Source organism: Lacerta agilis, chromosome 12, assembly GCF_009819535.1.
Source record: "Lacerta agilis isolate rLacAgi1 chromosome 12, rLacAgi1.pri, whole genome shotgun sequence".
Taxonomy (NCBI): domain Eukaryota; kingdom Metazoa; phylum Chordata; class Lepidosauria; order Squamata; family Lacertidae; genus Lacerta; species Lacerta agilis.
In genome coordinates this window covers 31,676,546-31,700,392 of record NC_046323.1, presented here as the reverse complement: position 1 = coordinate 31,700,392, position 23,847 = coordinate 31,676,546, and the positions used below count along the sequence as shown (strand labels likewise).

The following is a 23,847-nucleotide window of genomic DNA, read 5'->3' as shown; positions in this document are numbered from 1 at the left end:
ACTTAGGTGTAAAAACAAAACATAAACTCCTTCATACACAAACAGCTTTGAAACAGTTTGCCATGTAACATGAAAGGCTCTTTGAGAAGCACCAGGACAAACCCTTTGGGCACATGTAACTGGTTGAGAGCAGTTCTTTGAATCATGTCCTAGGCCAGGGGTCAGCAAACTTTTTCAGCAGGGGGCTGGTCCACTGTCCCTCAGACCTTGTGGGGGCCAGACTATATTTTTTTGGGGGGGAAAGAACAAATTCCTATGCCCCACAAATAACCCAGAGATGCATTTTAAATAAAAGGACACATTCTACTCATGTAAAAACGTGCTGATTCCCAGACTGTCTGTGGGTCGGATTTAGAAGGTGATTAGCCCGGATCCAGCCCCTAGGCCTTAGTTTGCCTACCCATGTCCTAGCCCCTATTAGGGGATTTCCTGTTATTTGTTGTGCATGTGCTCCTGTACTGCAGGGGTGACTGCACTTCATTTTATTTAAGATGTTACAAACCATGGGGTGTTTCTGCCATTGTGCAATCAAAGAAACCACCAGAACAGCTTTTTAATTTTGCAATTCACACTGAAATAAACTGTTTTCAAGGAGATAGTTCTGAGTCAATGTCAGGCATTCAATGTATGGTATCTGTCTTGCATCTTTTTGCAGCAAAGAAAAAAATATCTTGAAAACCAATGTACTGTGTACCAGTTTCTAATATGAGATTTCCCCCCAAAAAAATATTTTAAACTTTTTTCTTTCCAGGGGAGTTGGTTGTATCTTTGTTGAAATGATTCAAGGTGTTGCTGCTTTTCCAGGAATGAAGGACATTCAAGATCAACTGAAGAATATTTCTGGTAAGTCTCTTTCCCGCTTCCCCTGCATTGATTATTGCATGCTGACAACTGCCTCCTCTACCCAAATATAAATACCAGGAACCTTATATAAACCACACTGAAATGAATGGAGTTTCCATGGTGGAAGTGGCTGGAGCATTATGTCAGAATCCCTTGAAATCCAGAGTTTGTTTAAATTGGTCAACCACTTCAAACAAAAATACTGTCAGTAATTATCTAGCTAGATACATTGTGTGCATCATTAGAATATCCATTTGACAGTTATTAAAAATGGGACTACTCTGCTTAAAAAGGATTACTTCCTTCCCCCATGCTTTAGTGAATGTGTACATGAAGTTGGTTAATCATTTTTGAAATACCTGTAGGTGTTTGAATGATATCCGAAGAGCTAAATGTTTGCCTACTTCCTTACTTGTTTGTGTTTTGCTTGTCAGGGGCAGAAAGTCATTTTGGGCAGAAATGGAGGGAGAGAGATTGGGACAAATCAGAGAGAAGGAGAGATTGGATAATTAGTTTCCCTTTGTTTGGCTTTTGGGCAGAAACCAGGGAGAGAAGGAGCATGGACAAATCACGATTCTAATGTTTCCATGGGAAATATGGAAATCATCAGCTCATTGTGAGAATGCTTGCCTAACAATTTCCTGGATACGCATTGTGTTCAGAAAGTGGAATCTGTGTGTACAAAGTTAATCAGGTGGTTGTTTAAGATAACCAAAACAAATTAATTCCTTCACAGTGAGACCATACACAACTGTAGAGGCTGAATCAATAGCTGCATTTCCCCTGAATTCTGAACATTACCAGCAATAATTATTTTTCCAAAAACTTGAGTTCAGACCATTATAATTTTGGTGACACTACTTGCCCCCTAGGGATAGCTCTGTATACCAGAACAGTGGTTCTCAAGCTTTTCCTTTTTTATCTACTGTGGTTCTCAATGAACTTTTTTTTGATCAACACATCAGGTCATAACTCATATTTAATAACATTCTTAAGCATTTGCATGGTTGTCAAAACCAATACTGTGTTTATAAAAATCACAGGCCATAGGCTAAGAAGCCCCTTCAACTGGAAACTAGTGAGTATACCAGCATCAAATTTGAAACTCAAAATATGAGTTTCTGACGGTTCTAAGGGTTCTGAGCCAGAGCCTTGTTAGAATGTTCAGTAATCAGACTATGATCAGAAATGGCCTCAATTTCCATTATCAGAAGAAGAAAAATCAAATATCGGGCCAAAGTAAGATATTCTCAACTGTTTCCATAGCCTTTCCATAGGCACCTGCATAGAGTTCAGGACCAAATGTCTGTACGAAAAAATACCTAGTTACTAGCCAGTCTGTGATTATGAATAAGACTTGCTCTACACTGTTCACCTCTTCTACTGTTTTCATAAGAAGGACGAGTACAGTGATTTGTACAGTTAATAGCACCTCATTTACATTTTCAGCTACCCTAGTTATCTTACACTTTTACTTGTCCCTTTTCAGGTCTAGATCAAACTAGATTACTCTTTCTCCCTTTTGAGTCTAGATCAAACTGAGAATGTTTCTGGTATATGGGAGTATGCCAAAATAGCATATATAATGTGATGCACATCACAGGTTTTTGTTTTTGTTAGTTTAAGAATGAATTCATGGGAGGTGAATTATCTCCCAATCTTTTATGAGCTCATTTACATTTCTGAATCTGGAAAAATGTTGTAGTCACCATCCATGTTGGAGTTTTAAACACTTTCTTCTGTGGGATTGATATCCAGTTAACTGTTTAAGCATTATTGAGTCACCCATTGTCTGTTTAATTTAGTTTTGGCACACTGTTTCAACATATAAGCAGAGTTGGTTTAACAACTGAAAAGAAATGTGAACGACTCCAATGGCCAATTATACTTCTTTTTTCCAATAGGAAGATTCACAGGGAATTATCACTCTGTTCAAAGAACCTTGCTTTGGTTACTGTTGCTTTCTCTCTGCAATATATCGCCAGTGAAGCAGGCATCAAGGACCTTAGTGGTCCTTCTATATTTCCAGTGCCAGTAACAGTTCACTATCAGATTACCTAGTGTCAGCCAGACTCACATTAAGGTTAATTTAAAAGCACTAAAAGTACCCTATGTGGTTGTTTACTCTTAGTGGCTTAAAAGCTATTGTTTCAGCTTAGTGTGGCCCCTCATCTGGGGAGAAATAAGAGGCCCTGTATCAAATCTCAGTTCAACATAAATGAAGAGTGAATGTTATTAACACCCTCTCCGCTTAGTGTCGTGAATCTGGTGGAGGAAAACCTCAATGAGGATGTAGTCTGTATGATAAAATTTTAGAACCATAGACATAGCCAATAGAGAAGGACTAAACGAAATAGAACTATTCACTAAATAACTTGGGAGTATGTATAAAATGTAAAAATAAAATAAGACCTAAGATGTATACGTATGCAGCATTTACACTATGGTAATTGGTTGCAGTCTATTTGATCTTAGCATGATGAAATACAAAGCATTATGCTAAGAGTTACTCACATCTTCATTTCCTTTATTGCGCCACCAACCGTTCTTTTTTCTCTTGTTACCTGGAACAAGTGACTATCTCTATTAAAGCTGTGCATGCTAGTAAAGAGTTTTAAGAATAAATGTTACATTATTTGCTTATCCGTGAGATCACATTCATCCAGTGCTTTACCAGCTGCACTGGCTCCCAGTGGAGTACAGGGTCAGGTTTAAGGTGCTGGTTTTGACCTTTAAAGCCCTATGTGGCCTAGGACCTTGTACTTACGGGACCGCCTCTTAAGGTCCATAAATAACAACACTTTGGAAGTCCAGAGCCCCAAGGAGGTTAGATTGGCCTCAACCAGGGCCAGAGCCTTTTCAGTTCTGGCCCCGGCCTGGTGGAACGCCCTACCGCAGGAGATTAGGGCCCTGTGGGATTTGACATCTTTCCGCAGGGCCTGCAAGATGGAGCTGTTCTGCCTGGCCTTTGGGCTGGATTCAGTCTAACCCCCCATCCATCCATCCATCTATCTATCTAAACCCCCTATATGGGATTTGTATATGAATTTTCCCTCGGCTTTTTTTGCTGGCCCATGTAGGACCAGCATGGATAGTTGGCCCCGGTGAATATTTGACATTCCCCCCCCCCTTATGGCTTTGATCTATAGGCTACCACTAAAACGAGGCTGCATTTTAAGCTACATTTTAAACTGTATTCTAACTTATATTTTAATCAACTCTTTTTGTTTTGTTTTTAATGTTTTTACTGTATTTATAGTCAGTGTTAGCTGCCCTGAGCCCGGTCTTGGCCGGGAGGGCGGGTATAAAAAAAAATTATTATTATATTAACTGCCACAGAGCTATAGCAACTTAGCTATTACTGCACGTTTTCAGAATCTGGAAGGGAAGAAAACTTACCTTAATACATGTTTATTTGGAGAGAACAAATGAAAATTACTCAATAGATTCCCAGTGCTCACTGCAAATCAGTATATTTTTCTTACGAGTTGTCAGTTTAGAAATACTCTTATGAATAAAATAAATTCAAAAACCCATGACTAATCATAGAAAAATTAAAAAGGTCACCTACTAGTCTTCCCGAGAGTGCTAATGATTGATGATTATATCTAAGCAATCATTTCAGAGAAAAATATATATTACATTGTTCAGAATGCTGAATAGGAATATGGCAAGACTTTGTTCATTTTGTCAGCAATAAGTAGTGATGGGCATTTTAAACCCAACTTGATGTGTTGTTTGTTCATTTGGATATTTTCAAGGTGAATATTCAATAAAAGCACAGCTGTCTTTCAGGAGTTCTCTTCAAGTTTTTAATCTTGGCATATCTCTTCACTTGTTGGCATCCGTCTGTCTCGGGAGACAATGGAAGAGTGTGCCTTTGTAGGTAAAGTCAAACTGCTGGAGAGTTACAGCACCTGCTGCGACTGTAGAGACAGATGCAGGAGAGGCATGCTTTATTGCAGGTGGGGCACATGAAGGCACCTGGTTTTGCTGCAACATACATATATAGTTTCTTCAATTTCTGTATTACTTTTCTTTCAAGAAGCTAAATGCCAGATTTCATGGTTCCTCCCCATTTTATCCTCACTGAAACCCTGTGAGATAGATTAGTCTGAGAGACGGTTAATAGCCCGGGGTTTCCAGTGACTTCCATGACTGAAATGGGAAGCTTGAACCAGGGTCTTCCCAGCTCTATCCAATATTCACTCCGGCATCACTGCATAGCATAGGTGTTTCATGTATGAACATTATCATATTGCTGTCCTAGGTTTGGTTGCTATAGCACATATAATGAATGTGATTAGTTGATTCAGTCATGTAGTACAATATTGGGTTATTTTTTAATAAATTAAATGTAGATTTTTTTGCAGCTGACATGCATTTCAGTGATTAAAGGCTTAGTAGTGACTGTCTTTTCTACTGTTTTCTAACTTCATTTATAAAATGTACTCCACAGCTCCTCAATGAATTAACATTACCTGCAATTCTGCTTAATTTTCCCTTCTACGCAGAACAAATGTACTCTTAATACATTTTCTAGAAGGCACCACTACATTGCTGGATGTATGCTTTTCTGTGTTGTATAGTCCTGAAATTGTGCTTAAAACCTTACCAGTTTTCAACATATGTGGTTACATGTGGTTCAATGGTTCACTTTATGAAAAAAATTACAACTGGGCATATTACCAAAATGCATATTTTATAGACCATGGCATTGGAAATGGAGCCTACTGGATTATCTGTTCCCTTGTTATCTTGTATTAGACAAATTAATGTTTAATTACGAAGACAGAATTCCATATTGATTTGTTGTTGTTTAGTCATTTAGTCGTGTCCGACTCTTCATGACCCCATGGACCAGAGCACACCAGGCACTCCTGTCTTCCACTGCCTCCCGCAGTTTGGTCAGGCTCATGTTTGTAGTCCATATTGATAGAAATCTGAAATAAAAATGACCCGCCATCAAGCCTGCTTATATGCAACCATTAACAGGCAGGGCTTAAAAAACTTTAAGTATCTTATTAGAGCCCATTATTCTTACTCTTCTATTTCTCACACACATTAGAAAATAAGAGACAATTTTGATGAATGAAAAAAGGGTACATGATAGTAATATTTGCAGTAATAGAGTTTCATCCATAGAAATAATACCTGCCCTAGACAAAATGCAGACATGGACATTGTAAAGACTTGCTAACATAATTAATCAGATGGGCAGAAATGTCTTGATTTTTGCTGCTTTTTTATATGCTCTATTCATTAGTTCTACAGATGTATACAAATAATGCAGATTAGTTATCATGGATACTTATGAAGTCATTTTTATAACTGATAGATTCTTTGCAGTGTCTCAGTTGGGTGCATTTGTTTTTGTTAGTGTGCTTCTTGTATTGCCAAATACCCAAGTGGGACCTTTGTAGATAGTTGTGCGTTCTCTGGAATGCTATGCTGTAATTGTCTAGTCTCCCTGCCTCAGAATCGCCACATACTAGAATATATTTCTTGGCATTAAATTCATTTTCTCTTCCTTCATGAATGTAAAGAATATCAAAGAGCCTGATTTATTATCTCTTATGGAAACTAATGCTTATAGTGGCAGAAATCTTCATGCATTTTCTCTCGAATATTAAGCTTGACAATAAGATATCATATTGTGCCTTGCAAAGTGTGTTGATGAGGCATAGATGGAATTGTCACTCAAAATACTGAGTCAGCATATATAATATGCTATTAGTAGTTACATCTTTCTCTTTTGCCTTTTTAAGCTTTTCATATAAGCCAAGAATTAATCTGAAGAATGCAATTTCTTCGTGCTCTTTACTGTCACTTAAGTATCTAGTTTATGGCCTCTGTTATGCCATTGGTAAATAGAAAACACAGTAATGATTTGCTATAATTATTGCAACAATACTCTTATGTAATACGGCTAACCTGATCCAAAACACCCACCAACCCCACTCACACAGGAAACCAAAGATCACCACAGCCAACCACAAATGAACAATCACATCCTACGCCAACTCCGACCTCTGTCACCGCCAAAGGAGCACAAGTGAACAACAGAGAACCTACCTGAAGAAAACTTTACATTATTTTTGGCCTCTTGGTAGCCTGAACTCATTCTGACCTTTGGCTCTCCTGATCTTCCTCCTGCAACTGTTGGCTAGTTGTGTATAGCCTTCCTTCTTGATTTTCCCATTCTTCCATTTCTTATACATGCCCTTCTTAAATCTTAGTTCATCTGTAAGTATATGCAGCCACACTGATTGCTTTAGATGCCTCCCATTTTTCTTTGAATTGTCTGCATTGTGCTTTCAATATTTCACCTTTAAGAAATTCTCATCCATCTTGGACTCCCTTCTCTTTCGGTATTTATGACCATGCGATCTCACCCAGTATTTCCTTAGCTTTTTTTAAACCAACCTTCCTCATGAAAAGCTCTTGCAAGAATATGCCTTTTAAACTTTTGATAGTGCTGCACTATCCAGTGTGCCATGCTCCCCTCTTCCTCCCTCCCTTAGTTTTAGTGGTTTCCAATGTGGTGTTGTCTGATGGCATGCTACTGTAAGAATAATGTGCCTTTCTAATTTCAATTCTCTGCCTCCCTCTCCTGGTCAAAGTGAAATATTGCATGGTTGCTGTTATATACTGCTGAGTTTGTATAGGGGTGGGAATCAGCATACAACATATTTGCAATTCTTCTGTACCTTCACTTTCATGTGAGGTAGCTTTGGCTAATGTAGAGCTACTGCTGAGCAGGAATTTGGAAATTGCATTCAAACTCTACAGTCTTTGCACATTGATCACGAGCCATATCTTCCACAAACACTGCAGTGGTACCTCGGGTTACAGACGCTTCAGGTTACAGACTCCACTAACTCAGAAATAATGCCTTGGGTTAAGAACTTTCCTTCAGGATGAGAACAGAAATCGCGCGGCGGCAGCACGGTGGCTGCGGGAGGTCCCATTAGCTAAAGTGGTACCTCAGGTTAAGAACGGACCTCCAGAATGAATTAAGTTCTTAACCCCAGGTACCAATGTACTTTAATGATTATCAGATGCTTCAGTCTACTTGTTATTATTATACCCAGTCTGTCTTTAATGTTGAAAGGTGATGATTAAGGAGTAAAAGTCATGGCGTTGCTGATACGTTAATACGTTTTAAAACGCAAACATTAGTTAGGACTTCTTTTGCAAATTAAGGAAGAAAAATATCTGTTCAGGGTAGCCATCTGTTCTGTATACCAAACACAGTTCTCTGTCTGAAGGAGTTGTTTGTTTTAAGGACTATCCTCTCCAAGTGCAGTTTACAGATTAAAGAACTGTAAGAAGGGAGAACAGGACCATTGAAGGGACCCAAACTTTGGCCAAAAAAAATTGCAAACAGAAAATAAGGTATATTAAAAAAAAGAATTTGAGGAACATATTGCTACAAACATACAGACACATTGTGGCTTAGATGCTGAAGTTTCCCATTGCAGTACTAAAGCTCACACCCTGTTGCTCCTCATGGTTATTGGTGCTGATTTTGATTAATGTAGTTTTCAGTGTTGAATTAATTAACAATAAACCTCTTTGTATCAGGTAGTACAGGCATGTCCAAAGTATGTATTGGGGCCTAATCCAGCCTGCCAGTCAGTTTCTCCAACACTAAAAAAAGCTCAACAACTTCAAACCTAAAAAAAGGTCCTTGACTTCATCAAATCTGGCCCTGTTTGAAAAAAGTTTGGACACCACTGAGGTAGTACATAAATAATGACTTGGTATTCCGGTTATAAATCACCTGATGAACATGGATGTCCATAAAGTTTTAGTTCTTGTTCTTTTGTAGTAAATCCCAAAATAGTAAATCTTTTGAAACCTTGAGCAAATCAATATATTATTCTTAAGTTAAATCAATCATAAAATATTTTACATGAAGTGGTCATCTGTATTTTAAACTAAATGTATTTGTCTCTGTTTACTTGTAGGTGCTTGGAACTCCAAATGAAGATTCATGGCCTGGAGTTCATTCTCTACCCCATTTCAAGCCAGGTAGGTTTCAAGACCTTGCCATCAGATTTCATATTTAAATACCATTTCTGTGAAAAGATTCTGGCATTATGAACAAAGGTGCCCTTTCAGATTTCAGCTGATGAGTGTGCTGCAACCTGCTTCTAGCTATATAGGAAGCTGGTCTTGGTTTGTCTGGTTCAGTATTGTCCGCATTGATTAGCAATGATTATCCTGGGTTTCATACAGGAATCTTTCCCAGCCTGGAGATGCCAGGGATTGACTTTGGCACATTTTTCATGCCCAGTAGTTGCTCTGCCACTGAGCTCTGACCCTTTACAAGTTACCGCTCAGTCACTGTGCTTTGCCTTGGCCATTATTTCCCAAACTTCAACCAGAGAAGTGAGGCAGTTCTTTCCATTCTCTCTATAGGCCTTGCTCAGGTTGGTGGTGCTACTCCCTACAGGATCTCAGGAAAGTCATCCTCACCCTGTTGGTTTATAAATCCTAGTGGCAAACATCACAATTATATGCCCCTCTGAGATACATTACTTCTGCAGAGATACCCTAGCACCGTCAGGGTGACATAGCGCTAACTTAGCCATTGGCCAGTTGGCATCTCAACTGCATACTGAAAATGTATCTCAATAAAATTGACTTGCATTTTTTAGTTTCACCTATTCTTTGTATAAATGACATAACGTAACGTAACATCTGATGTCCAATTATTTACTCTCAAGAATTTAACTGGGTTTAGTTTAATGTCAAAAGGGATGCGGGTGGTGCTGTGGGTTAAACCGTAGAGCCTAGGGCTTGTTGATCAGAAGGTTAGCAGTTCGAATCCCTGCGTCGGGGTGAGCTCCCGTTGCTCAGTCCTTGTTCCTGCCCACCTAGCAGTTCGAAAGCACGTCGAAGTGCAAGTGGATAAATAGGTACCGCTCTGGTGGGAAGGTAAATGGCGTTTCCGTGCGCTGCTCTGTTTCCCTAGAAGTGACTTAGTCATGCTGGCCACATGACCCGGAAGCTGTACGCCAGCTCCCTCGGCCAATAAAGTGAGATGAGCGCCGCAACCCCAGAGTCGTCCGCGACTGGACCTAATGGTCAGGGGTCCCTTTACTTTTACCTTTAGTTTAATGTCATCTTGGTCATTTGTTTTTATCTGAATGCCAATAACTTCCTGAAGAGGAGCCCCTGTTTTGCTGAAGACAGCCCAAACTCCCTTTATTACTAGGTGCATGTGGTCATAGTTTCAACTAAGCACACAGAAAGTGGAAGTTGGTATAGAATCCTGCTTCCTAAGAATCTCAACCTTCTAAGTTAAAATGTTTGATAAGCTATTATCCCCGCTCTTGTCCCTGAAAATCATCTTTGAAATGTGTTTGTTGTAAGCCATAATACATTTTCATTTCCCCTGGGTTTTTTTTTAAATAAAAAATTCCACTCTCTTACCCACTCTCTCAATTTTGGTATAAAATAAAATCAACAGTCTTCTACACTTTATAAATCTAAATTTAAAGTATTTGGTCTTCCAACCCGCTGGAAATATGAAGTAGCTAGCATTTAAGAAAATATGCTTTAAAAATAAATGTATAAATTTAAGAATACAAGCTAGGTTACTTTGAAAGGCACTCATTTTAGTACATTGCTAAGGCTGCTACTGTTGTTTAATTCTGTAAAAATGTGGTGGTGTTTTTCCAGTGAAGAATTTGAGTTTAGAATAGTTTACTTTAGAGGTCGTTGACTACGGCTCCCATACTTCCTTACCATTAAACATGCTGGTTGAGGCTGATGGAGTTGGAGTCCAGCAACATCTGAAAAACACCACAGTGGCTAGCATACTTGAAAAATGGGGTTCTTTTGCCAGTAGGTGGCAGTCCAGAAACCTTTCTGAGCTGGTTAATTCTGTTTGATTTGATTTTAATTTGTGTATATGTGTCGCGTCTTCGTAATTTTTCTTAATAGAGTGGATTCAGGGAAATAAACTGAAAATGGAATGTTATAGGCTATATTTAAGATGGCCATTGTGTTAGATTTATGTTTCTCTGGTTAAATGCTATATGCTTTGCCAGTTGTGATTTAAAACACCAGCTTTAAACCACTGTACTTGGAAATGTACAGATGATTGTCCATTGGAAAAAGCCAGCTGAATGTTATCACTCTTTTTCTGTGAGTAATAATTTTTTTAAACCCTTGTTCTTTCAAACTTGATATAATTCTATACAAATTTTTAATCCAAAATATTATCCTTTACTAGCAACTATTATTTGTAGGCTTCATGACTTCTCAGAAGTGCCAAGTGCTCTGAATTCCCTTTGGCAGTTGCAATAGATCAATGTAAACATGGATGTAAACATTCTTAATAGCGAAAAGAATAGGTGGATGAGACTGGCAGAAGTCGAACAGTCTTCACCCACAGTCCAACAGTCTCCACACCTGGTGATTTTCTCCTCAACTGAGCTTCAATACTAGAAGTGTGTGAGGAAGGAGAGAGGGGGAAAACCTCTTTGCCATGTTTCCATGTGATTCGGTCAGATCTGTATTTTAAATACATGGATTTGTTGCCATTATATTTGGCTGCTAGATAAGCATCTTATTGGTGCTCTTAGTTTAACACTTTGGTATTAATGTGGGAGGAAAGTTGTTTGGTTCTTTTTATAAGGTAAAAAAAAATCTGTGTTTGCTTTATAATGGAATCTAAGAACCTTAAGGCTGATTTAAACTGCATGGCTCCCACACAGAAGCTGCAAAAATCCTTTTCTCACACACTGACATGTGTGATGCAAAAGAACTCACAAATGTGTTGCTTCTTCACTCGTACAGCATTTCTCTCCACATGAAATACTGCATTCCTCTCATGATAATAGTGCCTGCATATAACTGGTAAAATGCATACTGACAAAAGGTATTAAATTGTGTGCTCACTGCATTGCAATCATGCATTTCTGCCTGGTGTGTCTATCAGTGCAGAAGTTTGTCTAATTTTTTGTTCCAATTCTAATTGGCCTAGGAAAAAAGTATGCAGAAAACACTGATGAAAAGAAAGTTAGCATCTGCTAAAAGGCTTTGATGTCTAAGCTTAGCTAGGTTTTCAGCAGAAAACGAGATTTTGAGCAGAAGGAAGAAAGTCATTAACAGCTACTAGGTTTAATAAAATGGCTGGTGACAATTAAATATCTACAACTTTTTACATTGCATTGATTATTTAATTTCTATACTGCTTAATATATTAAAAATAACTCTTAAGCAATGTATTAAAAAAACCTTAAGAGAGTTCAAAATCCATGTCATCTTAAATGATTAAACGATTATTAGAACCCTAATTTAAGAAACTCCCCCTGCCTCTCCAAGGTGTGTTTTGGTATAACATAATGTTGAGACAGTATTCCTTCTGGGATGATTGCATAATAATCTATTCTGGGAAGAAACTGTGGCAGTACTGGCCCAAGATACAGACTGAACTGGTATCAAAGGATGTACATAGTATATTATTGCTGTGTCATGTTTTGCGCTCTCATACAAGTGTTTAACAAAAAGATTTTTCAGAAGATATTTCAGAGAACTAATCCATTCTCAAGTTCTCCTCTGAGCCAAAAGCAAAACACCACAAAAACTCCCATTTTATTCAGCTTCTTGCAACCTTCCAGGCAAGATAATTAGCACTTACTCATTATTGCAGAACAGAGTGCTCTTCTTTCTAGGACAAAAATATGAACATTATGCATCAGTACTTTTCCTCTCTTGCACTCCTTGTTGTGTTGCCTTAGGAGCCAAGCACACAAAATCAAATGGATAAAAAGCATACTTCTTCTTTCCTTCTCTGTGATATATGAGGACCAGTAGAGGGATGCTGGGACCCAGGCCCCTAAAGCAGTATGTGGGATTAATTAGTAACTTTATTAAGGAGCTGCTCTGAACAGTAAAATATCCCTGATAAGACATTTCTGGTGCAAACTGAAGTAGGAACTCAAATCAGTGAGAGAGTAGGAGATACCAGGTGAGCATGGGGGGAAATAGTAGACAAATATGCGCACTTAATCAGAGATGAAATGTAATAAAACAAATAAATGCATGCACTGCCTCCTTTCTGCCCTGCTTTGAGCTTGTACTTTCCCTTTCCTCAGGGTGCCTCCCCCACATTTCTTTCCTTCGGAGTCAAGGCAGTTTAGCTGTTTAGTTTATCAATGCTATTAGGCATGAGCATACTAGATAATAAATAAATGTGCTTTTGGAAACATCTCCAAAGTGTTATTAAAAAGTCAAAATTAATGTGATAGATGTGTGCACCAAAACAACACAGTTTAATAGGCTTTTTAATGCTGTAGAGCAGGGGTCCTCAGACTTTTTAAACAGGGGGCCATTTCACTGTTCCTCAGACACTGTTGCGGGCCGGACTATAGTTTGAAAAAAATACGAAGATTCCTATGCACACTGCACATATTTATTTGTAGTGCACAAAAACAGGAAAAACAATACGATATTTAAAACGAAGAACGATTTTAATCAACATAAACTTATAAGTATTTCAGTGGGAAGTATGGGCCTGCTTTTGGCTAACGAGATGGTCAATATCTGGTTCCATATTTGTCACTGCTAGTCACAGCACTGTCAGGACAGTCGTATACTTTTGCCAACAGTGCAGTCATTTTCCATTTATTACGAAGGTCCTTCCTCCTCAATGGGAGGGCAGAGAGAGCTTTAGAATAACTTGGTTTCCAGAAATAATTTCCAATACCACCCCTGAGGTCCAAGCTCGGTGCAGATCCTTCCCCATTCCAACTCTAGAACATGACTCACGGGGAATTCTGTGAAGATCAATGCCCACTGCCAGCGCTCAGCGCAGAAGGAAGGATAGCAAGCCGTCTCTCTCCCTCCCTCCCTCAGGCAGCATCCCACTCAAGTTGGCCTACCCTGCAACTGCAGTGCTGCTCATGAGTAGCTGGGCGCAGACGCCTTGCGGCACAAACAGACCAGCAGCCTCACCCCCAGCTCTGGCACTCATACTGATCCTGGGGTTTGAGGAACTCCCTGGCAAAGGGAGAGGCAGGGAGAGGAGGAACCAACTTTAAAATAACAATGCCGCTTGATCTCCCAGCCGGACTCTCCCCGCTGTTACCGCCGCTGAGACCAAAGGCAGTGGGAAAGAGGCAGCCTGCCACGTGACTCCTGCCGGTGAGGAAGAGCAATGGCGGCAGCGGCGGGTGAGCGCCAAGCTGGAGGTAGAAGCGTCACAGCTGCTGCCTTCTCCCTTGGCCAGGGGCACAAGGAGCGCTTCTTATAGGATGCTCACCAAGGCCAGTGTCGCGAATTCTTTGCTTAAGATGGGAGGGCGGGGAAGGGAAGGGTGGAGGAGGAGGCGGGCAGGCCGGGTTTAGGACCCTGGCGGGCCAGATCCGGTCCGTGGACCTTACTTTGAGGACCCCTGCTGTAGAGAATGGCAAGTCAGAGAAGGTGTTTCATTTTGTTTTTAAAGAAAAGATATCAATCTTTTAAAATTTACTCCTGAACACTGGGTAATGGATGTATACCTGAACCATAAATTAGGTTCTCAGGATTACGTAAATCCAAGTTTACATGATTTTGTTGTCACAATGTAGACTTCTTTATTAAAGTTAGGTATTAACATTATGAATATTATCTGGAAATCAAAATTTCATCCTGTGTTTTGGGTAACCAAATTGGAAGACTACATTGACTCTCATAAATGCCAAATGCTGTATTTTGAATGAAAGGTTATCATGGCCTTAATATAAAGTTACCAGTGATAAGTTAAAACACCATACAGGTATATTTATTTTTTTTTAAAGTAAAAATAAGTAGGCCAGCAGTTGTTATCCAATAGCTTTATTTGCCTAGAGAGTTTATGAAGTAATTTATAGGCGTCTTGGAGAGCAAGATGAGTAAATAAGATACTCAGGAGATTTTGGGCAATAATTAGGCAACCAGAGACCATAATTGTGCTGCAAGTGATGTAGTTTGAAATTCAGGAGCAATAAAATCCTATTTTTCCTCAAAAAGGATTATTTTCTCCCCTGAGATTTGTAAATGTGGTGCTTACTGAATTGCTTTAAGAAAGGTTTAGAGTAGAGCATGAGGCTTTTAAGAATTTCGAGCAGGGAAAATGCAAATAAGAGGTATGTAGTCTCACAGTTCCCAACCCATTTTGGTCCAGAATAAGTTTGAAATAACATTTGGGCAGCGAAATAATTTAGATTCATAAAACAGTCCATAAATTGCCCCACTTCCCGCAAAGTCCTTACATGCTACTAACTATATGTTCCAAACAGTGACTGCTGTGATCCTTTTATGCTGTAACAGTGGTGAAGTTGTATTCTAGGCTCCTTACATTCTCGCCTCCCTACAGCTCTCTAGCTTACTTTTCACTCATAGGTTGGGAAAAATGATGACTGGAAAGTTCTGTCCTGTTGGATCTGTTTTATGTTTTATGTTTTATATGGTGAATGCATAGCTGTCAACTTTTCCCGACAGCTATGTCTATTATAAAATAAGTAAATGAAACTGCATTGCACCAGCCATGTGTGGTAGTAGTAGTAGTAGTAGTAGTGCAGTAGTAGTAATAGTCCATCAGCCCCTTCTCTCAGCCAGTTTCCCTTGAAACTCTTCTCACCAATCCTGGGTAATTTGCAAGCTAAGTTTGTATTCAGAACATTCGTGGTAGGAGTGAAAGCAGCTTGAAAGGGAAAGTTGCAGAGGGAAAGAGTTTTCTGTAAGTCATCTTGGAAGAAGTTGTATCCTGAAAGGTGTGGGAAATAGATAATGGTAGTAAATAATAATTAAATAAATGTTAGTCCTACGGAATGTTTTCAAAAGACATTTCATTTCTTGCAACATGTCCATTGATCTCTCTGTCCTTTTATATCCTGAGTTGCGAGTGGATAGTATTTCTAATCCATATTCCCTTTACCAGGGATTCCCCTTTTTAGTCTATTGCAGGAAAAACAACACAACATTCTGTGGCACCTTAAAATACTTAGCACATTTTATTGTGGTATGAGCTTTTATGAACTAGTGTCCTTTTTATTAGATTCAAGACTGCAGCTGATAAGGTTATGCCTCAATAAAAAATATTCGTCTTTTTGTTTTCATTTTAGTTTGAGTTGGAACCTGGCAATATTTCTTAGTAAACCCAAAATAAGCTAGTATGGCCTTCTGTTGGTATCTTTGTTGTTTAATTGTTTAGTTGTGTCCAACTCTTTGTGACCCCATGGACCAGAGCACACCAGGCACTCCTGTCTTCCACTGCCTCCCACAGTTTGGTCAGACTCATGTTGATAGCTTCAAGAACACTGTCCAATCATCTCATCCTCTGTCTCTCATCCTTCTCCTTGTGCCCTCAATCTTTCCCAACATCAGGGTCTTTTCCGGGTAGTCTTCTCTTCTCATGAGATGGCCAAAGTATTGGAGCCTCAGCTTTAGGATCTGTCCTTCCAGTGAGCACTCAGGGCTGATTTCCTTCAGAATGGATAGGTTTGATCTTCTTGCAGTCCACGGGACTCTGAAGAGTCTCCTCCAGCACCATAATTCAAAAGCATCAATTCTTTGGCGATCAGCCTTCTTTATGGTCCAGCTCTCACTTCCATACATCACTATTGGGAAATCCATAACCTTTGGAGGTTTGTCGGCAAAGTGATGTGACCTTCCAAAATAAAACCATACAACACACAGTTCCAGTTGGCAAGTTGGAAAGGGCAAGGAAGCAAGATTTGGCAAGAATTTCAGTTATTTTCCATTCATACTCTACACGGCATGTTTGAGAATGAAGTTAATTTTAGAGATTTTGTTTCTTGTCCAGATTTGCTCCCATTGGCACTTGAAAAAATGTTAGTGGCTTTGAGTTTTTGTTTACATTACTTTGTAAATTCTATTTTAACAAGTGAAACATTTTAATGCTGCCACTTCATCTGTTTTGTTACACTAAACTAAGCATATTAATTGTCACTTTTGCTTCAGTATCTTTGTCAGGCTATATTGTTGATTTGTCTGTCACTTCAACTCTTCTCTCAAACCTGCTGCTCTGTCACTGAATGCTTTTTTCAAGCTCAGTGTACAGTAGATATAGCCAATGTGGTTCCCTCCAGATGCTGTTGGACTAAAACTCCCATCATCCCTGACCATGTTTGCAGGAACTTACGGGACTCCAACAACATCTTGAAGGCACCATGTTGACTATCAGTGGGTTATTTTCTCTCTTGTTTTTGTATCTGGCCCAGGACCCAGACATGAAGGAGGGAGAAGCTAGGCATGCTTTACTGCAGGGATAGGGAAACTCAGGCTAATAATCATGGAATAATTCCATCCCTTACTCCTGCAAAACAGGAAGAAAGTAAAATTAGTACTTCTTTCCCTTCGCTGATAGTTGAGGAATTGTGAACAATAAAGAACTTTTGTTTCTTGAGCTACTATTATGGGCAAAGGAACAAGTAATTACTGTAATTGTGGGACTGTGGTTATTCTTATCCAAGTAGAGGTTTATATGTGTTGCATACCTCCCAGCTTGTCTCTACACAAGAGCCTGTGTTTCAGTTCATTTTTCTTCCTGTTGCTGTTATAGATTAGTTCATCAGGGATATGGAGCCATTAAACAAATGCTCAAGTGGATGTGTTTGTGTGCAAGAAATCTAATCTGACTGTATAAAGTTTCCTGCTGTACTGTTCTTCAACCCTGTGCCCCCAGATATTGTTGGGTTAGAATTCTTTATGCCCGGACGGTAGCCCAATGGATTCATAGGAGTTGTAGTCTAACAATATCTGTGAACACAAGGTAGAAGAACACTGTCCTGGTTCTTCGGTATCTGAAGAAGTGTGCATGCACACGAAAGCTCATACCAAGAACAAACTTAGTTGGTCTCTAAGGTGCTACTGGAAGGAATTTCTTTATTTTTTATTTTGTTATTGTTTATAATGTTATTAAGCCAGATTATTGACTGGTATTGGCATTCAAGAACACCTCACCAGTATTAAAAAAACCAGTGGTCTCCATGCACAATTCAAGGTGCTGGTTTTTTCCTGTAAAGCTCTGGAAGGTTTGCAACCAAAGTTCTGAAGGACCAGGGGCTTTCCTAGGAACCTGTTTGGTTTATAAAAATTCTTAAGTAGAAGTTCTGCTCTAGGATGTCACCACAGTCCGCAGTTAATGGCAATCAGAGACAGGGCCTTTTCAGTGGTGGTTTCCGGTTGTGGAATAGTATCTCCCAGAGCCATTCAGCTGGTGCCTACGTGAATAAATACTAGGCACCATGTGAATGTAATTCTATTTTCTTGAGCTTTTTTGTTACTCCTTTTACTGTTGATGTTGCAGTTTGTTCTCAGCTTTTGGGGTAGGTGGGTGTTAAATTTAGCTGCCTTGGAAACTTGTGTTGAATAGCACTATTAAAAATAGTTTACATTTTTAAAAAAATGCAATTGAGCCACACAATAACCTGTATTTGTTGTATTTATTAGACTATTTTAAGTATGTTTCCTATACAGGTTCATACAAAACAGGAGATCTTTATTTTTTGTTACAGATCGGTTTACACAGTACAGTGCAAAAAACCTTAGGCAAGCCTGGAATAAGTAAGTCTTTTATTACCATGTTCTATCAATGTTGCTGATTTCTTGCCAATTGTCCTTCCTAATTAAGAATATATATATCCCTTCACATTTTGGAATATTGTGTGTATTTCATTTATCAGAAGCTACCCAGATTACTTTTTGCCTCAAATGTTGGAAGTATCTTTTTGTGTTTGATGATATACTGTAGGAAATTAATGCACAAAGGCAAGTTATACTGGTTATGAACCTGTAGGTCAGTTGTAGATGCGTGAGTAAGTGGATTAAGAACAGAATAACTGGAAATATTCATTTGCCTAAAGGTGATTCTGCTACTTCTAGACTGTATTCTGGTTGACAGTACAATCCATAGGCTACATAAACTGATATAGTGGGATGTACTTAGTCCCACTGTGTTCTTATTCGTATCATGGGGCAAATAAAGTCATTACTAGAATTTGATTAAAAAGTATAATTTGCATAAGGTATACATTTCTGGTAAGCTCTTACTGAAAATTATTCTGATTAAACTTTTATTTTCCAATGTACTGATATGATCACAACAAAAGCCAAAAGAATATCCTTATTTAAAAAGCTATCTTAACATATTCCGAGTTCTTTATGTGCCTTTGCAAAAGGATTGTTCTTCAGTTTAAATGATGTGATGAATAAATGCATGAAAGTTATCACAATAGTACAGTAGTTCAAAATGGAAAAGATTTAGTTTGCCAATTTTACATAAACATTCATGAAATATGTAAGGGATTTCCACCTTTTCTGATGCAAACATTTCAGTGTTGCATTACTGATTATGAATATCTCTGTGGATAATGATGTTTATATTAACATTTTAATTGAAAACATCCTGTTGTTGTTTTGAAATTGACTTGGTTTCAAACATTTGTCAACTGTTTGTTTAATGCATTTGTGTAAGTTCAAATAAACAGCATGAGGGCTTGGTTACATTTAGATATAGCAAGTGGGACCAGAAAAATGTTGCAGTGGGGAGTACTTCAGTTCAGTTTCAGCTGGCCAGCCATTTCTTCTTTTACAGTGTTCCATTCTATTCCTCTCCCCCCTGGTTTTCTGGCCCCCCAACCCTTCAGTCAAACAGATCATCTGCATTGTGTGGCCATTGTATGTGATGGGGGGTGTGTGTCCCTGGGTCCGCGCCCCCCATTACCCCTGGTAACCTAGGGATTCTATATAATATCTCTGTCTCCTGCGCATGGGTGGTGCCATTTTGGCTACAGGAAGATAGAAACTCAGGAAAAGAGGTTGCTATTAATATTTGTATGACTAGTCCTATGAGAAGTTCCAGGTTTATGCCTGTGAAATGTGAATTGACTCTGAAAGGTGGTAATTTCTGAAAACTGGAGAGTGTACAAGGGTGAGCCTTGTTGGCAGACTTCTGGGATTTGTTTGATTAAGATGTTTGCCAAGCCATGTGTCTACCTGGACTTGGTGAAAGAAGGGGTGCACATTTTCAAATTAGAGTTGAATTACATAAAAAATATTTACACCCCCTCAGACCTATCAAGTTGTGCCAAACTTTCCATTTAACTGTTGAAGTTCTAAGGGAAAATATAATAGTAACTAAGATAATGTTTGATTTGCAGAGTTGGGAACAAACCACAACCATGGACATTAAAGGGCAGGATGTACACAGTTATACAACACAACTTTATTTTAATCCTTTCCTGAAATTTAAAAGGAGATTGAAACCTTTTCAGAATAAGACAAAATCAAAACTTTGCATTTGAAACTGAAGAGGAAACACTTTCCTTAAAACACAATGACTTTTTGCTATGTGTTGATTTCAGCTGTGTTTTAATCAGTGTTTACCTACGGGTTTAGTTCTTAACTATAGAGTCTATATCAGTTTTTCCTCCAGGACAAAAGGCAATACTCATATCTGTTCACCATAACCCTAGTTTAAAGGGTGAATGTTCACATATGTGGATAAAAAGCTATCTCTTCCTATCCAGAACCAGCAATGAAGAAGCCTTGAACACCATGGGGAAAAGTCTATGTTTGCTTTGGCTTTTCATAATGAAAAGCTATTGGGGCTGATAATACAAGTGACCCATATTTACTTGGCAGCATAAAATTGTATCCAGAGTATTAATATGTTAAATATATTTTATATACTTTATATATAAAATATTAAGCTGTTAGCACAACATGCAAATGTAAGACCTCTTAACTTTTAGGTTCTGGATAATTATCTCATATGCAGTACAGTGGAACCCCAGGTTACGCACACCCTTGGTTGCGGACGTTCGAGTTAAGAACGGCCACAACCCGGAAGCGTTTCCGGAGTGCACGCACCCCCCAGATGTGCAGAACGCTTCTGTGCAGAAGCGCTCAAATTGCGCTACTTCTGGGGTTTGGTTTTTTTTTTGTGCGTTCGGGATACGCACGCCCGCATTACACATGGTGACCCGGAACGGATTGTGTGTGTAACCCGGGGTTCCACTGTATATAACTTGAGGCAGCTGTGTCTTTCAAACTAAATTCTGGTACCTGGCATTATGAGCTCTATTATCAGGCAATACAACAGGAATTTTCTTTTTTTGCAACTGTGTCAAAATCAAAGGAACACTTTGGACACTTGGGGGAGCACTTGGGTTAGTTCAGTAGGCAACACTTTGAAAATTGCAAACAGTGAAGAATCCTGTTTGCCATCATTTAATGTCACTATTTTTATTTCAGTAATAAAGAATAGCCTTTCCTGCTACCCGTAATCAGTTTTGTTTAATAAATACTGCATAATAAGTCATTTTTTAAAAATAGAACCATGATTACTTAAGATAATCATCACTTCAGAGATAACCTATGACTTTTCTGTTGCTTGAACTCCAACTCTTATCAGTCTCGGCCAGCATGGCCAGTGGTCAGGGATGATGGGAGTTGTAGTCTTAACAACATCTAGAGAGCCATAAGTCGGCAACACCTGTTTTAGAGCAAGTACCCCAACACTTCAGAAAAGGTAGATGTGCTTACTCAAAATCTCTTTTGAACAATTTTGCATATAAAGTGATCCAGACAGATGTAAATGAAAATCGTCTCACGTTTTTCGTGAGTAATATATGGGTGTATATGGTACAATCGTTGATATTACTTAAATATATTTTATTTTTGCTCTTTAGTGTTTGCTGTGTATGTATTGTAGTCTGGATAAACCATTGTATTGAATAAACTGCAGAATAGGGACTCAGCCAAAGTCAGGACCCTCCTGTGAACTATAGAAGAGGCTGGTGTCAGGAGATAGAATATCTGAGCAAGCTTCTGGGTGGAAGAGAAGGTGTGGTTATGAAAATAGGACCAAATAATACTTTTAAAATCTGCTCTTAGTTATTCAGCACTTCAAAGTATACTGACTGCTGTGAATCAGCATAGGACTAAGGATGTAAGAAGGCATCGTTTTACCTTCTGGCTGTTTCTGTTCTGCTGCAGTTTGTTTTCTACCCAAACTGACATTAATCATCTTGGTGTCCACTGTGGTGAAATTACATAACTTAAATAATTCATGTAAATTTCCTTGTCGTTATGTTATTCCATTCCATTCAGTGCAAATTGGGGGAATGTAAGGAATCACATACCATTTTCAGATTGAAAGCAGCAGCAAATAGCAATCATTTTTGCTGGATTTATTTCTGTTCTGGACATGGGGCAAATATCCAAACACAGGCAATTTCCCCTTCCGTTTCCATCAGAATTATCTGACAACCCTGCAAAGGACAGCCATTTCAACAAAGTCTGGAGGGCTGAAGTTTCCCCGTTTGTGCTTTATATGTTTTAACTAGATGTCATTCAATGAACCTTGAATTTGGGAGATTCAGAGTGGGCAAAAGGAAGTACTTCACACAGCACATAGTTAAACCAAGGAATTTGCTAGCACAATATGAAGTCATGGCCACCAACCTGCTTTAAAGGGAGATTCAGTAAAAGTAAAGGACAATAAAGCCTCCAGCATAAGAGGAAGCATGCCTCTGAATAAAAATTGCTGGGATCACAAGCAGGAGTGTGACTGCCTTCATGTCCTCCTTGGGATTTTCCATAGCATCTGGTTGGCTGCTGTGAGAACAGAATGCTGGACTGGATGGGCCTTTGATCTGATCCAGCTGGGTGGTTCTTACGCTTTTAAGCTGAATATGCTTATCTCCTATATCACTTCATCACCATGATCACCAGCGGTCTATATGTATTTTTAGCTGTCTCATCACAGCTGACAACCACCCATGTCACTTTTTGTCTTTGTTCATGACATACTGTTTCTTTTCCAGTTCTCCTTTTCCTATGATTGAATGTTGTAAATTGCTATTTCTTGATATCTTCCATTGAAATATCTGTCTTGATAGTTCTGAATTTTCTCTATACTGAATCTAATTTCTCCTCTTCCTCTATATGCCTGTTTGTTATATCCTTAGTGAGGTTCTGCAGTGCCTTCTATTTTAGGGTAACCATTGCAGTGAGTTCATGTACTGTTTAGATTTTTGCCAGGTTATTAATAAAGATGTTAAATAAAACTGGATAACACTAATCCCTGTAACACACAGCTGGATATTTCCCCTCTGAATCCAGAGATTCTCTTTATCTTTACCCTTCATTTATGGTTGTTAGCCAGTTTCCAGTCTGTGTGACATACCCAAGTTAATTTGAGTTATTCTGGAAAAGCAAGATTATTTAAGCAACGTTCTAAACATAAAATTACTGGAAAAATTGCATGAGATTTGCCACTTTTTGCATGATTTTAGCCTTGAGTTTAGATTCCCCCCTCCCCCTGTTTGTATTCTATTATTTATGTGGGGCGACCTGGCTCCTCAAAGTAGCAAAAACTACTCTTTTCAGAACTGCAAATTAGAACAGAACCCATTGTTTGCACAACTGCAGCTAAATAATAGTCTATGAAAATCAATTCCCCAACCATGGACAATGTGTTTAGAACCTAGGAAAATAGAACTTCTGCTCTGTCCGATATTATTATTAATTACCGCCCCCTTTTTCATCCTAAGGTGCCAGGGTGGCTTACAACAATTAAAACACTTTAAAAAAAAGTTAACAACTTACAGCCACAGAAATACAGTGGGTCTGAAAACCACACATCTCAAGTGTCAAAAGCTATGGTAAAAAGATGTGTCCTCAGCATTTCCCAGAAGCTGTATAATGAAGGTATAAGATGCACCTCTGTGGGGAGGGAATCCCACAATTTAGGGCCTGTCCCAGAGAATGCCCTCTACTGGTCCGCTACCACCCTGAACTTCTAAGAAAGGTGGAACAACTTTCTGCTGATATTAATACACAAAGAGGTCTGTTGCGACCTTTCTGGCATGAGCCTGGAAATGAACTGGCAACCAGTGCAGCTGTTTCACAACAGTGGTTATGTGAGCTCTAAACAGAACCACAGCCAGTAATCTGGACACTTTATTTTGGGCTCTTTGAAGTTTCCTAGTAATT

General features: G+C 38.9%; 1 protein-coding gene across 1 annotated transcript in view; it reads left to right on the top strand.

Annotated features, from left to right (window-relative positions):
* Positions 1-23,847, top strand: part of CDK14 (cyclin dependent kinase 14) — a 224,419-nt gene that overhangs the window by 133,294 nt on the left and 67,278 nt on the right. Inside the window, 4 exon segments of the mRNA XM_033165618.1 lie at positions 752-836; positions 838-843; positions 8,817-8,880; positions 18,363-18,411. Of these exon segments, the coding sequence (XP_033021509.1) occupies positions 752-836; positions 838-843; positions 8,817-8,880; positions 18,363-18,411 (204 nt within the window).